Genomic DNA, 13338 nt, shown 5'->3' with positions numbered 1-13338 from the left:
TTAGGGTTCTACTTGCTTTTCTAGGATAAACCTCAGATCCGACTATCATCAGCTCACAGTCAGAGATAGTGACATCCTGAAGATAGCCTTCAGGACTTGGTATGGTCACTATGAACTTTTAGTTATGTCTTTTGTACTAACAAATGCTCCTGCAGCTTTCATGAACTTAATGAAGAGGGTGTTCAAATAGTATTTGGACTTGTTCGTCATCGTCATTATTAATGATATCCTCATTTATTCTCGTAGTGAGGAAGATCATGCGACTCATCTGAGAGTTGTTCTGTAAACCCTCAAAGATCAACAACTATTCACTAAGTTCAACAAATGTGAATTCTTGCTATGGTCGGTCACTTTCATTGGTCATGTGGTATCTAGTGAATGGATCTAAGTGGATTCTCAAAAAATTGAGGTAGTACAGCACTGGCACAAACCCACCTCTCCGGTTGATATCAGATGTTTCTTTGGTTTGGCTGGTTACTACTGGAGGTTTGTTGAAGGATTTTCATCTATAGCTTCCCCATTGACCTAGTTGACTCAGAAAAAGGTCAAGTTTCAATGGTCAGATGAGTGTGAGAAAAGCTTTTTTGAATTGAAGACTAGGTTGACTACAATTCCTGTCTTGACTTTACTAGATGGTTCAGACAGTTATGTGGTTTATTGTGATGCATCCATGGTCAGCTTAGGTTGTGTGTTTATGAAGCAAGGTAAGGTCATAAATTATTCTTCTAGACAACTTAAGGTCCATGAGAAGAACTACCCGACTCATGACCTCGATCTTGCAGCCGTAGTGTTTACCTTAAAGATTTGGAGACACTACTTGTATGGTGTTCATGTTGATATGTTCACAGATCATAAGAGCCTCCAATATGTGTTCACCCATAAAGAGTTGAATCTTCGCCAGAGAAAATGTCTTGAATTCTTCAAAGACTATGACATGAATGTGCTCTACCATCCGAGTAAGGCCAATGTAGTGGCTGACGCCTTTAGAAGACTATCCATGGGTAGTGTAGCACATGCTGAGAAAGAGAAGAAAGAATTAGCCAAAGATGTTCACCAGCTAGCTCTCTTAGGAGTTTGATTTATGGACACGTCAGATGGTGGTGTGATAGTTAGGAATGGGTCAGAATATTCATTGGTAGTGGAGGTTAAGGAAAAACAAGATAGCGATCCTATATTACTTTAGTTGAAAGGTGCAATTCATCAGCAAAGAGTTGAGGTTTTCTCCCAAAGGGGAGATGGTGTTATTCATTACCACAGTTGCTTATGTGTTCCTAATGTGGGTGAGTTGAGGAATCAAATCCTTACAGAAGCCCATAATTTCAGATATCCTATTCATCTGGGTGCCACTAAGATGTACAATGATCTATGGAAAATCTTTTGGTGGAACGACATGAAGAGAGACATCACAAATTTGTGGCTAAGTGTCCTAACTGTCAATAGGTTAAAGTAGAACATTAGAAACCAGGAGGTGTGACTCAAGAGATTAGAATTTCTACATGGAAGTGGGAAGTGATAAACATGGACTTCATTACGGCTTTACCTCGTACTCGCAGACATCATTGCACCATTTGGGTCATAGTGGGCAGAGTCCCTATGTCTGCTCACTTCTTGGCTGTCAAGACTACAGATTCAACGGTCGATTATGCTAAAATCTACATCAGTGAGATAGTCAAGTTGCATGGGATTCCTTGTCTATTATCTCAGATAAAGGTCCTCAGTTTACATCTCATTTCTAAAAATCATTTCAGAAAGGTCTTGGTACTCAAGTAAATCTCAGTACAACATTTCATCCGCAGACGGATGGTTAGGAAGAACGTACCTTTAATAACTTAGAGGACATGTTGAGAGCTTCCGTGATCGATTTCAAGGGTAGTTGGGATGATCACCTACCTTTCATAGAGTTTGCCTATAATAACAACTTTCATTCTGGTATTCATATGGCCCCTTATGAGGTACTGTATGAGCATAGATGCAGGTCTCTGGTTGGTTGGTTTGAAGTAGGTGAGGCAACCTTGATTGGGCTAGATTTTGTTCATGAGGCTTGGAGAAAGTTCAGCTCATCAAAGATAGAGCAAAAAGAGCTCAAAGTTGTCAGAAGTCATATGGAGATGTAAGGAGAATGGACTTAAAGTTTGAAATCAATGATTGAGTTTTCCTAAAAGTGTCACCCATGAAAGGGGTGATAAGACTTGGCAAGAAAGGGAAGCTCAGTACCAAGTATGTAGGTCCTTACAGAATCCTTAAAAGGGTTGGTAATGTGGCTTATGAGTTAGAGCTATCAATAGAACTAGCAGCGGTTTATCCATTCTATCACATTTCCTTGTTGAAGAAGTGTGTGGGTGATCCGACATCGATCGTACCTTTAGAGAGAGAGAGAGAGAGCGGCTGTGAAGGATAGCCTCACCTATGAGGAGATTCCAGTTGAGATTCTTGACCGTTAGGTTCGTAGGTTGATAAATAAGGAAGTCGCTTCAGTAAAGGTTTTGTGGAGGATTCAATTCGTAGGGCGTCCAAGATTGCCCGTAATGACTTGGACGACCCATATAACGGTCTGTACAAGTCACCCAGTCAAGGAAGTTGCACCCAAGTCAGGTCTTGAGTGTTGGAGCAACCTCAAATGATCATATCTTTTAGCACAAAATGATTTTGTGGCCCAAGACCTATCAAACAAAAGTCTTAGAGTTCTCTTTCCAACTCCACCAAGTTTGCCTATTTCCGAGCCCGAAGTAAAAACTTATGCTTGTTTTAGTGAAACCATGTCGAGCAGAGCATCTGCACGACCCACTTGATGGGCCGTGATGCTCTAGACGGCCTGTGAAGCCTGTCTTGAAGTCACTTCAACAACTTTAAGTGAGCTTTCACCCACAAAGTCACTGGTTAAGCACCACAGCCGTCTAAATTGTCCGTGAAGCTCTACACAGACTGTGAAGTCATCCGTAAAGGGGACTTGCCAGACTTAGAGTTTAGGGACAACTTTAAACGACCATATATTTTAGCACAAAATGAAGTAGGTGGTCCATGACCGATCATATTAAAGATCTTTGAGTCCTCTTTCCAACGCCACCAAGTTTTTCTAATTCTAAGCTCGAAGTGAAAAGTTATACTCGATTTAGTGAAGCCCTATCAGGAAGGGCATCTTCACGAGCTCCTAGACAGGCCTTGGTCATCATGGCAGCCTGTGAATTCCCTCTTGAAGTCACTTCGACATCATTTAAAACAGGGTCGCATTGGTCTTTTCCCCTACGAGTTTGGTACTTAAACTACATCATTTAATGCATAAACTACATCATTTTACTCAGTCTAAGCTTAGTAAACTATTTAGAAACTACCTAAAACTCCCATTCTCCTAAAATCATCTAACATAGAAAGAAAAGGATAAAAAGTGGCAATAGTTTCTCCCAAGAACAAGTAGAGGTTTTCGTTAAGTTCATCCCTGAAATTCAAAGGATTTCTCCATAGTTTTCGTCACCATGAATGTGAGATTTTACTAATGGGTTCCTTTCACCCATTAGGTCCCTAGAATTCAGTCAGTTCTTCGATTTCTCATAAACTGTTCAGACCTACGGTTTCCATATTGTGAAGATTTATTGTGATTTTAGCTGTTATAGTTTCCATGATTTAAATAACCTGTTTTTTTTTGGTGAATTAGTGTATCTATATCATATATTGTTCAACTTAGAATATCTATATCATGTATGCTCAATACATTCAAAGTAATTACACATATTTTTGTGGTACATGTAGGTTCAAGCGTTCAACATCCAGATCACACTTAGTTCGACTCCTAGTCTGAATTCACCAGCTTCAGTGGTGAGTCCTCATACTTCGAGGACAATCAACATGCTTTACTTTTCAGTCTTTATTTTAGTTTTCAGTTTTGTTAGAGTTAGCTGGGGGTATGTAACTCAATTTAGTTAGAGGCTTTTCAGACATAGTAGTAGATTCAGATCTAGTTGTTAAGTGTTTTTTCAGTCATCACTAAACTCTTATTATATCCAATATCTAGTAGTGTTATTCCCCATTTAAGATATCAACTGCTTTTAGCTTCTGCATAGTACATGATTTACTTAGTTATATTTTCAGTATGCTTGTGATATGCCATACCCAGGGTTACCTTGGGGTGACTTGTGATCCTAGGTCCCATATTACGTCTTGGGGATAGCCTCGGGGCGTGACATTTAGAGAATACTCTTTCACGCTAAACTCACCCTGTTTAAAATTAATAAATTCCTAATTTTTGGCTTCCCTTAACTCAACTTGAAATAATGTGTTTAGAAATATAGTCGCGAACTCATCTTAGTCTGTTGGTCCTGCATCTACACCCCTATCTTTCTTCCATTTCTTATGCCAATTCTGAGCCACTTCTTTCAATAAGTAAGCAGCTAAGTCTGCACTCCCAACTAGAGTGATACCTATAATTTATGCTACCTTTTGAATATCATTAATAAACTCATGTGGAACCTCCTCCACCTTAAAACCATTGAACTTAAGAGGATTCAATCGAGTGAAATTCCAAACTCTTTTCGTTGTCATATTCCCATTTAGGTTGACCTAGACAACATCTTGTTGATTCACTTGAGTTGTTATTGGATGAGCTAGACCCTGAAAGTAGTCCAGAACTCAACATGAGAGACTTGTTCATTTAGAGGGTCTGTTGGAGCTTTTGGTGCTTGTTGGTTTCGATTCCCATTTCAGTTTCAGTTTCTCTTTCTATAAGCTCTTCTAGGAGGCATAGTTCTTTAAACACGTAGAGCACGAATCGGAAGAAGATTAAATTTTGTTCACATTCTATCGCATGATATGAACTTGAAAGAAGTGAAACTTTCCAAAAATATTTCATAGCCTCTCATTCATAAGTAGAGTGCACTTCACACCCATAAATAATATTGTACTCAATGCAATTTTCAGACACTCCAGGACAATTTAAATCTGATGTTCTAAAATCAAGTTTGTCATGATCCAAGATTATCTGTAATGACCAGGTTGGTCATTTTTTAGTTTCCATGGATATTACCATTTTTACCCTACCGATGTTGACCCCGAGTCATTTTTGATTGATTTTAAAAGTTTGGTTTTAAACTTTGAGTTAAAAGTTGAGAATTTAGTAAGTTTTAAATTTGAAAGGCTAAGTTATTAAGAAAGTGGTTTTCGGTGTCTTTGGAGTTTCGACTGTCAGAATGGTATTCTGTCAATTCCACCAACCCCTAAATGTGAAATCTGATTCGTGAGAGTTGTCAATTTCTGATTCTGAGTGTTTTTGAGGAATTGAGGTCCTAAGTTGTGAAATTGTGGAAATATAGCCTTTCTATTGATTTTGTTCAATATTCGGGGTTCGGATGCTCGAATCGGGATTCTGAGAGTTCTGTTAGATTCGAGGGATGACATTAGGCCTAGTTAAGGCCTTGGTTGATTTTTGATAGATCCCAAGTTGATTTTAGCCTTATTAGGCGTGAGTTGGTTTCTCGTAGTTTTCATGGATGTCAGGTCAAGAAGACCGCGAATTCGTGTTTTGACAAATCCATTGAGTCCGTAACGTTGAGTTTAATTGATTTTCATATGTGGTTTTTATGTACATAGTTCTGAACGAATCCTGAGGGTCCTTTCGATGTTTTAGGAGTTGGTTGATTTTTCTGGAGCCTTAATCTGGTGTCTCTCGCGATCTCGAAGAGGAGCTCACTTTCGTGAGGCTTGATTTTGTGATATGTTTTTTGCTTTCATGAAGGGTCAACTTCCCTTAACCTTCGCGATCACGAAAGACCTATTTGTGATCGCAAAGGACCTGTTTGCAATCGCGAAGGACCTGTTCGTGATTGTGAGCTTCGAAGAAGCGAAGGCTCATTTTCTTTTGCGATTCCCGAGATTTTAGCAGGGTTCGCTTAAACCTAAGTGGGTTTTGGCCTGCAATTTTCGGGGTTTAAGCCCCATTTCACCAGTTTTAAAATTGGGGAACCTTTGGTGGTGAATTTTGAAGGTATTTTTGTGCTAGATCAATTGGGTAAGTGCTCTTTTTCCTAAATCTTCATTTTCCTTTGATTAGTTATGAGTTTTAATACCAAAAAATGAGGTTTTGTTTGGTAAATGATGAGGTTTTTCAAGAACCCAAGTTCTTAGCTAAAATGAAGTTTGTTAACTAATTTCAAGTCTTATTTTGAAATGATTTTCCCTGATGAGATCCTAAAGCCTTGAATAAAGTTTTCAAGTATTAAATTTTGAATTCAAACCTTAGTTTTATAATTCAGTTTTGCCTTTCAAGGGTATTGTTGTTTCCAGAAAGTGATTGTGAATACTTGCTTATTTATAGATTGCATGGATTTGGAAGGGGAATACTCAACAATTGGAGTGATTGTTGATTGATTTAAGGCAAGTGGCTGCCTAAACCTTGTATTCTAGTTGAATTCATATTTTTCCTTTGTTGATTGCATGTTGGGAGTAATGGGAATGAGGTGAAGGGCTTAAATGGTCCACTTGTTATATTTAAATGAATAAAAGAGGGTTGAAATGGAAAATGCTATGTGATGAACATGATAATGTGAATTGCCTTATTGTGACCCTTGATGATTGATTGATGGAATGCTTGAAAGTATGATTGCGGACTTCAATTGTATGATTTGTTGTCTCTTTCATGTGGTGTGATATTGCTTGTATGCATTGATTGTGAACACCGTGATGATACATGTAGAGTGTTATTATGCTAAGATCTTTGTCGGTGAGTGTTATTATGCCGAGGTCTTTGTGGGTGAGTGTTATTATGTCGAGGTCATTACCGGTAAGTGTTATTATGCCAAGGTCTTTGCCGGTGAGTGTTATTATGCCGAGGTCTTTGCCGGTGAGTGTTATTATGCTGAGGTCTTTGTCGGCGGGTGTTATGATGTCAATGACTTTACCGGTGAGTGTTATGATGCCGATGTCTTTACCAGAGAGTGTTATAATGCCGAGGTCTTTGTCGGTGAGTGTTATCATGCTAAGGTATTTGCTGGCGAGTGTTATAGAGCAGATGGGGAATGGTTCCGGCTTGTGATGATAATTGTGACTTGATACACTTGATGCTTATGCGTGACTTACTTGTGGAATGTGATTGATGTACTTGTTATGTGTGATTAAACTACTTGTCATTGATATTGAATTATTTGATTTGTTTGATTGTTGAATTATAAAGATTGAACTGCGAATATTGGGCTTGTGAGCCGAGTATTGTAGAGTTCCTAGGTTGGGATGATTTTTGTGTAGGTTGTAGTTTGAGGAGTTTGGTTGGAGTATAAGGGGTATTCAATTTCTAGCTAGTTCTTTTATTTAGTAGGTTGCTTGCTGGGTACCCGTGTTGTTGGTACTCACCCTTGCTTCTACACTTGTGTAAGTTCCGAGCCCGAACCTATGTGATTTTTTTCTTCCTTCTATTGATCTCGAGGTTCCTCAAAGACTTGAAGAGGTAGCTACTTGTCATTCGGCGGACCCTTATTTTCCTTTTTTACACTTTGTTCTATTTAAGAAATAAAGATTGAGACTTGTATTTATTTCTTAATTCCGCACTTATGTATTTAATGACTTGTACACGTGACAACCAGATTTTGGGGGTTTTAATACAAGAATAAGGTTTCCTCTTTATCTTGTTTTTGTTTTTACGATTTTCCATTTTTCTTTCATTTTCATTTGGTTGAGGCTGGCTTGTCTTGGAGGAAAAGACAAGTGCCATCACGTCGATTTTTGGGTCGTGACACTATCCCCTAGTCATAGCACAATACTTAGAGTCATAAGTGACTGCAAGCTAATCCATGACCTGGCATGACATTAAAATTAATTTTGTATAAAACTGAAAAGCACTATGTAACATTCTGGAAATTTGCAAACTAAGCTAGAGTCAAACATAAAGCTAATAGGCTTATCTAAAGGTTGACGTTAGGATTAGAGCCTTGAACGTACCTTCCCGTACCTTAAAAATTCATGTTTTAGTGTTGGGATGTCAAGGCCTAAACCCCAAGGACCAACCATGGGTCCTTGAGGAAAAGACCTAGAAGGCTGCCACACAGTGACCCACGGATGGCACCTACGCCTCGTGGGTCAAGCCACGTTCCGTGGTGGGCAGTTTGTAGGCATCCGTAGGTCAAGAACCCAAGTGGGGAGCTATAGTCCACCACCTACGGACCTGCAGGACAGCCAGTAGGTCCACTCACGGTCCGTGAGTGGTGGGCGTGGATGGGGCCGGCAATGTTGTCCAAGTTTCGGCCAATGTAGAGGTCTTTAGGTAAATTCCTAATTAAGTTAGTTTAATGTAGGGTCGTTTTATATTTTTTTAATAGACTTATATAAGACTTTTTAAGTCATTAACTAATCTATACACTTCATAAAATCCCAACTTCCCAAATCAAAGCAAATCTTCCCCAAAATCTTCTCTCTAGAACTCCAAGGAAGAAAAAGAAGCGGAAGATCAAGTTAGGGCTTGAAGAAGGAGAATTTTTCACACGAATTTGTTGGATATGTTCACTTAAGGTATGGTAGTCTTTGATTCATGGATACCTTTCTTCCATGGAGTCCTCAAACTCTCAATTCCAAAGTTAGAAAGTCTCTAAAACCTAGGGTTTTTACTCCAAGTCATGGATTCTTTCTAAAAACGTTTTTATGATTTAATTATCTTATATTATGATTGAATTTCTGTTTTATGGTGGTTTTATGATAAAATCTCCCATGAATCCATGAATTACCCTAATCTCTCAAATTGGATCTTAAAGTGTGGGTATTGATGTATATTAGTAGAATGTTATAAAATCATGAATATAATGAATTGATTACTTGAATTATGTATTAATTGAGGAATTTCTATGATTTTGATGTTGAATTTTCTCCAAGAACCCATGAACCCCCATGTCCCAAATTTGTGACTTTGTGATGTGGATGAATGGTGGTGAGATGAACATTATGAGATTTTATTGTATTAGTTGAGTTATTTAAATCATGTTGTCTTCCATGTTTAATGTAGTAACCCTAAATGTGATTGGTTGAATGTGATCCTTGATCCAAGAGGGGTAAAACATGAGACCTATGCCTAATTGTGGCTTCATGTGTATACTTTATGAACATGATTATAATCCAAATTGTTGTGTTGTTGAAAAGTCATTCTCACATACACACTTATACATGATTATTCCATGATTATTGGCTATATTATTGTGTTGATTGAAAGTTTATTCTCATAAACACATAATGAGCATAATGTGAAAGTTCTTCTCACATATTGAAAATTCTAGGTCGAAAGTCAAGTTCTCACCTAATGGAATCTAACATGAAGACATGGACTGTGAAAGTTATTCTCACGCATGATCTAATGAGCTATCCTAATGAAACAAGTTAGGATTCAATAAATAGTTCATGGGAATTATGCTTAGCACCGAGTGGATATTGAAAATGAGATAGAGGCTCTCCCGTCAAATTTAAAGGCGAGGTTTCTAATATTAATCTCATGAGATGGAAGCTCCCCCATTAAGTAAGGTTGGGTTTCTAGAAGCAATCTCCTTATCCCATAAACTAGGCGCCTTCGTAGGTTATTTAACTATTGGATCCATCTAAAAGCTAATACATTTTAGTTCTACCTTAGGCAAGTAGGACACCCCTTTTCGGTGTGGGGCATACACCGGATTCCATGCAATCTCACATGGTCTATGTCGGTTAAAGCTAATTCTCACAAGGTCAAGTGTAGGATAAACTTTGGTTACTCAAGAAGTACTACTTAGTGTGGGTGGGGGTATGAGACTTCATCCATACATTGCACAAGTAGGCTTTGAGAGTAGTTATGGTAGGTTCCTATTTTGTCATGATGACTCATGTAATGAATGTGCTTGTGACTAAATGGAAATTGCATTTGATGTTAAGGCTACTTGTAATGTTGTATGCTAACTTGGATTGTTGCTATGAGTTGCTTCCCTTGAGGTGGTTGACGAAAAGTGAATGCTTCCTTGTCTATGAGAAATACCCTAAGGATGAGATTAAAAGATGGTAAACATGAATGAGGATCTAAAGTGACTTGCTTAGTATGTGCGGGATTATGGGATCTTATACATGCATTGCACAAGCTTGCCTTAAGGTGGCTCATGAAGTGTTTCTCTCATGTCATGTTAAAACTAGATTGTATTGACTATGTATATGTCCTAATGATATTTCTTATACTCACTAGTTGTGATTGTTATCTACCATATGTTATAGTCTATGTCTTATCACGATGTCTTTTATGCTTATGAGTTTTAACACTACTTTCTAAATGATGGTTTAAATTAGCAAGTGCATGCATTCAACAAAAATGTCCCTTTTAGCAAGTTTTCAAAGGTTTTTATGCATGACTATCATACTTAGTGCATTTTTGTACTAACCCATATTTCTTCTACATTTTTTCACAAAGTGTAGGGTTTGGAGATATCGACTTCCATTTTCGTGGCTAGGATCATAGTAGATCAAGAAGAAGAAGTTGGTAAGTCCTCATAGCATTCGAGGGCTTGACCATTATGTCCTTTGAGTCTTTCTTTTATGCTTTAGACTTTTGTATGGGCTACGTCCCAAAGATTTATTCAAGTGTTATAGATGGATTGAGACATAGTGTTGTAGACTACCGCTTGTTTTTATAAAAGATTTCGATTGTATGGATAAAGTTTTAAATTTCTGCTCTATTTTCTATTATCTTATGTTATGATATGCTATGAGTCTTGTGTGAGGCTTTTCAGAGTCTTGTACGCCGTGTCACATCTAGGGAGTACTCCTGGGTTGTGACACACTAAGCGGAATCTAAATCTTAATGATATAAGTAAATCCAAAACAAAACTTAATAGTCATAACATAAATTATCTTAACAACATCATAAACTTGGAAACTAATGTTTTTTTGAACACGTCTACTAAGATGAATTGCTGGGACAAGCCCCTAGCTAACTCTAACTATCTGAAAATTGAATGACTAAAATAAAGAAATTAAACTAGGTCTTGTCCTCATAGAATGAAGAGTCACCAAACTCTGTTGTTGAGATGATACACAATTGTACTAACCATGAGCCTGATGTTGAGTGTTTAAACCTATATTATGAATAACATAGCGCAAAAAAAGTATGCAGTCAGTACTTTGAATGTACTGGGCATGTGAGATATGTACTATAATCTATAAAGCTAAATATGATGAACCTGAGATGCTAAACTGAATATGGAACTGATATATATAGGTTGATGCAATAACTAAGTAATAAACATGAAACTAGTCAATGATGTCCTAAATAAGCTAAATATGAGGTCATGGAATATCTGAGTTTGAACTGTGGAAGATACTATAACCGACATACTCTGTCTGAGCTAGACGGAGTCCAATCTGTGTCCTAGTTAGGAGGGCGCTCTGTACCTTGTTAAGGATACAGACACTGACCGACATGGATCCATTGAACTGATGTCCAAAAGGACTTATGTGTCAAGCTTGGTCTGGAAGGTGAACCTTTAGAACCTCCGATGACACGTAGTTTTGGGACATAGGGATTGCTACTAAAGGTTTTAGCCTAACTGATGGGTATGAGTGTTCACGGGTTGGTTTGGGTCGGTTAATTATCAAAATCAAACCAATTTAATTGGTTTTTAAATTATTAAAACTAAATCAAATAGAAATATATATTAACCGATTTGGTTGTTAGGGGTTTTCGATTCGATTTGGTTCGATTGTTCGGTAATTTACCATACATAAAAATATAAAATTCTCATCATTTCCCACATAAAAATACCTTGTCGCATGCCAGTGCTTTATGGACAGGCGTTCGAGGTTGTTCACGTTAGACCACGTATGATCTTCTTCATTCTCTCCGGGTTGCTTATAACTATCCCCTAGAGTTTGATGTCACTAGGTATGATCTTCTCCGGGTTGCTTATAACCATTCCCTAGAGGTTGATTTTACTAGGTACCGCATGGTGTGGTTCGCTCCTTTTACTAAATCCAATTTTGCCCTATACAATATATATAAAGGGAACAAAATTTACCTATACAATGTAATTTCTTAGTGATCTAAGGGAAATCAATTGGCTTTGCCACTATTTCCAACTTACTTTACCTACACTAGAAGTTCATATTGCAACTATTTACTCTGATGTCACAAAACAAATGTTATTGGTTCCACGACCAAATAAAAATCTCTATATGTGAAAGAGATATGTTATTATAATCAAGCAAAGTTGCTTTCACTAAGGCCTACTGTAGATACCATACATGTACAAATCATCATTTCAATAATAATTAATTCCTCCTCCTTATTATAAACTAAATATCTACATATATATGTACAAAGCCCTTCCATTATATTATATAACCAAAGTATTCAAGTTGAAGTTTGAAGTTAAGAAGTTTTTCTTGGTTCTCTCCACTTCTCTCTCTCCATAGCCAGGAATAATCAAGATGGTGATAATGAGTAGTAGCAACATAGAGAAATCATTCAGAATCAAACATGAAGACGGCGGCGACAACAACAACAACAAGTTCTTATCAAAGCTTCTTTCAAAAGAGAACTCCAAAGCTTGTGCTTCTATTCCTTCTTTTAGAGTTTACTATAATGATGTTCCAAGTTCTATTCCTTTCACTTGGGAGTTACAACCTGGTACTCCTAAACATACATTTCCTCAAACTTCTTTACCTCCTCTTACACCTCCTCCTTCTTACTACTCCAACACAATTAATAACAACAACAAAAAACCTACTAAAAATAACTCTAGATCCAAGATATTTCATGCTTTAATCATGAAGTTTAATCACAAAAAATCTCCGTTACCTTCATCTCCTTCATATTCATCTTCATCTTCTTTATCATGGTCATCTTCTTCACAATATTCATCAATCTCTGCACCAACAACTCCTTTACAGCGGCGTCATTTTTGTAGCCAAGTGTCATCTTTTGATGACTATATAAAGCCAGTATCGAAATTATGTCTTGGTAATAACAAATCTAGTGGAAATTCTGTATTTATGCTGAAAAAAGCCTTGTTTTCCATTGTTGGTGGACGTAGATCTAACTAATTATGGTTCCAATTTTGTCATTTCTTTGTGTTTGAAAAAGTTGTGAGAATTGAAAAAAAATGTGTCTAGTCATATTACTAGACAATAAGCCTAGTTGGTCATTAATTTCTTTGTGTTTGAATTATGTGCTGGACTTTTTGTGTCAACTTTGGCTGTTTGCACACTGCAAACATTATCTCTGATGATGAATGGAATTATTTAACTTTATTACTATTCCTTCTTATCACATTTTGTTTTTGCACTATCAATTATTCGGTTTAGATTTTTGCGAGTTCATTAAGAAAATAATACTCCCTCCATTCCATATTAATTAAATTTTTGAGG

At 37.3% G+C, this 13338-nt stretch overlaps 1 protein-coding gene across 1 annotated transcript; it reads left to right on the top strand.

Moving 5' to 3' along the window:
* The first annotated feature begins 12408 nt into the window (after window positions 1-12408).
* Window positions 12409-13014, top strand: LOC107060977 (uncharacterized). The gene has a single exon (XM_015309618.1). The coding sequence runs from the start codon at window positions 12409-12411 to the stop codon at window positions 13012-13014; it is 606 nt and encodes a 201-aa protein (XP_015165104.1).
* Window positions 13015-13338: the final 324 nt, after the last annotated feature.

This window comes from Solanum tuberosum, unplaced genomic scaffold (genome assembly GCF_000226075.1).
Source record: "Solanum tuberosum cultivar DM 1-3 516 R44 unplaced genomic scaffold, SolTub_3.0 scf00111, whole genome shotgun sequence".
In the NCBI taxonomy this organism is placed as follows: domain Eukaryota; kingdom Viridiplantae; phylum Streptophyta; class Magnoliopsida; order Solanales; family Solanaceae; genus Solanum; species Solanum tuberosum.
The sequence above is the reverse complement of the archived record's forward strand: the minus strand, read 5'-3'. Positions and strand labels throughout refer to the sequence as shown.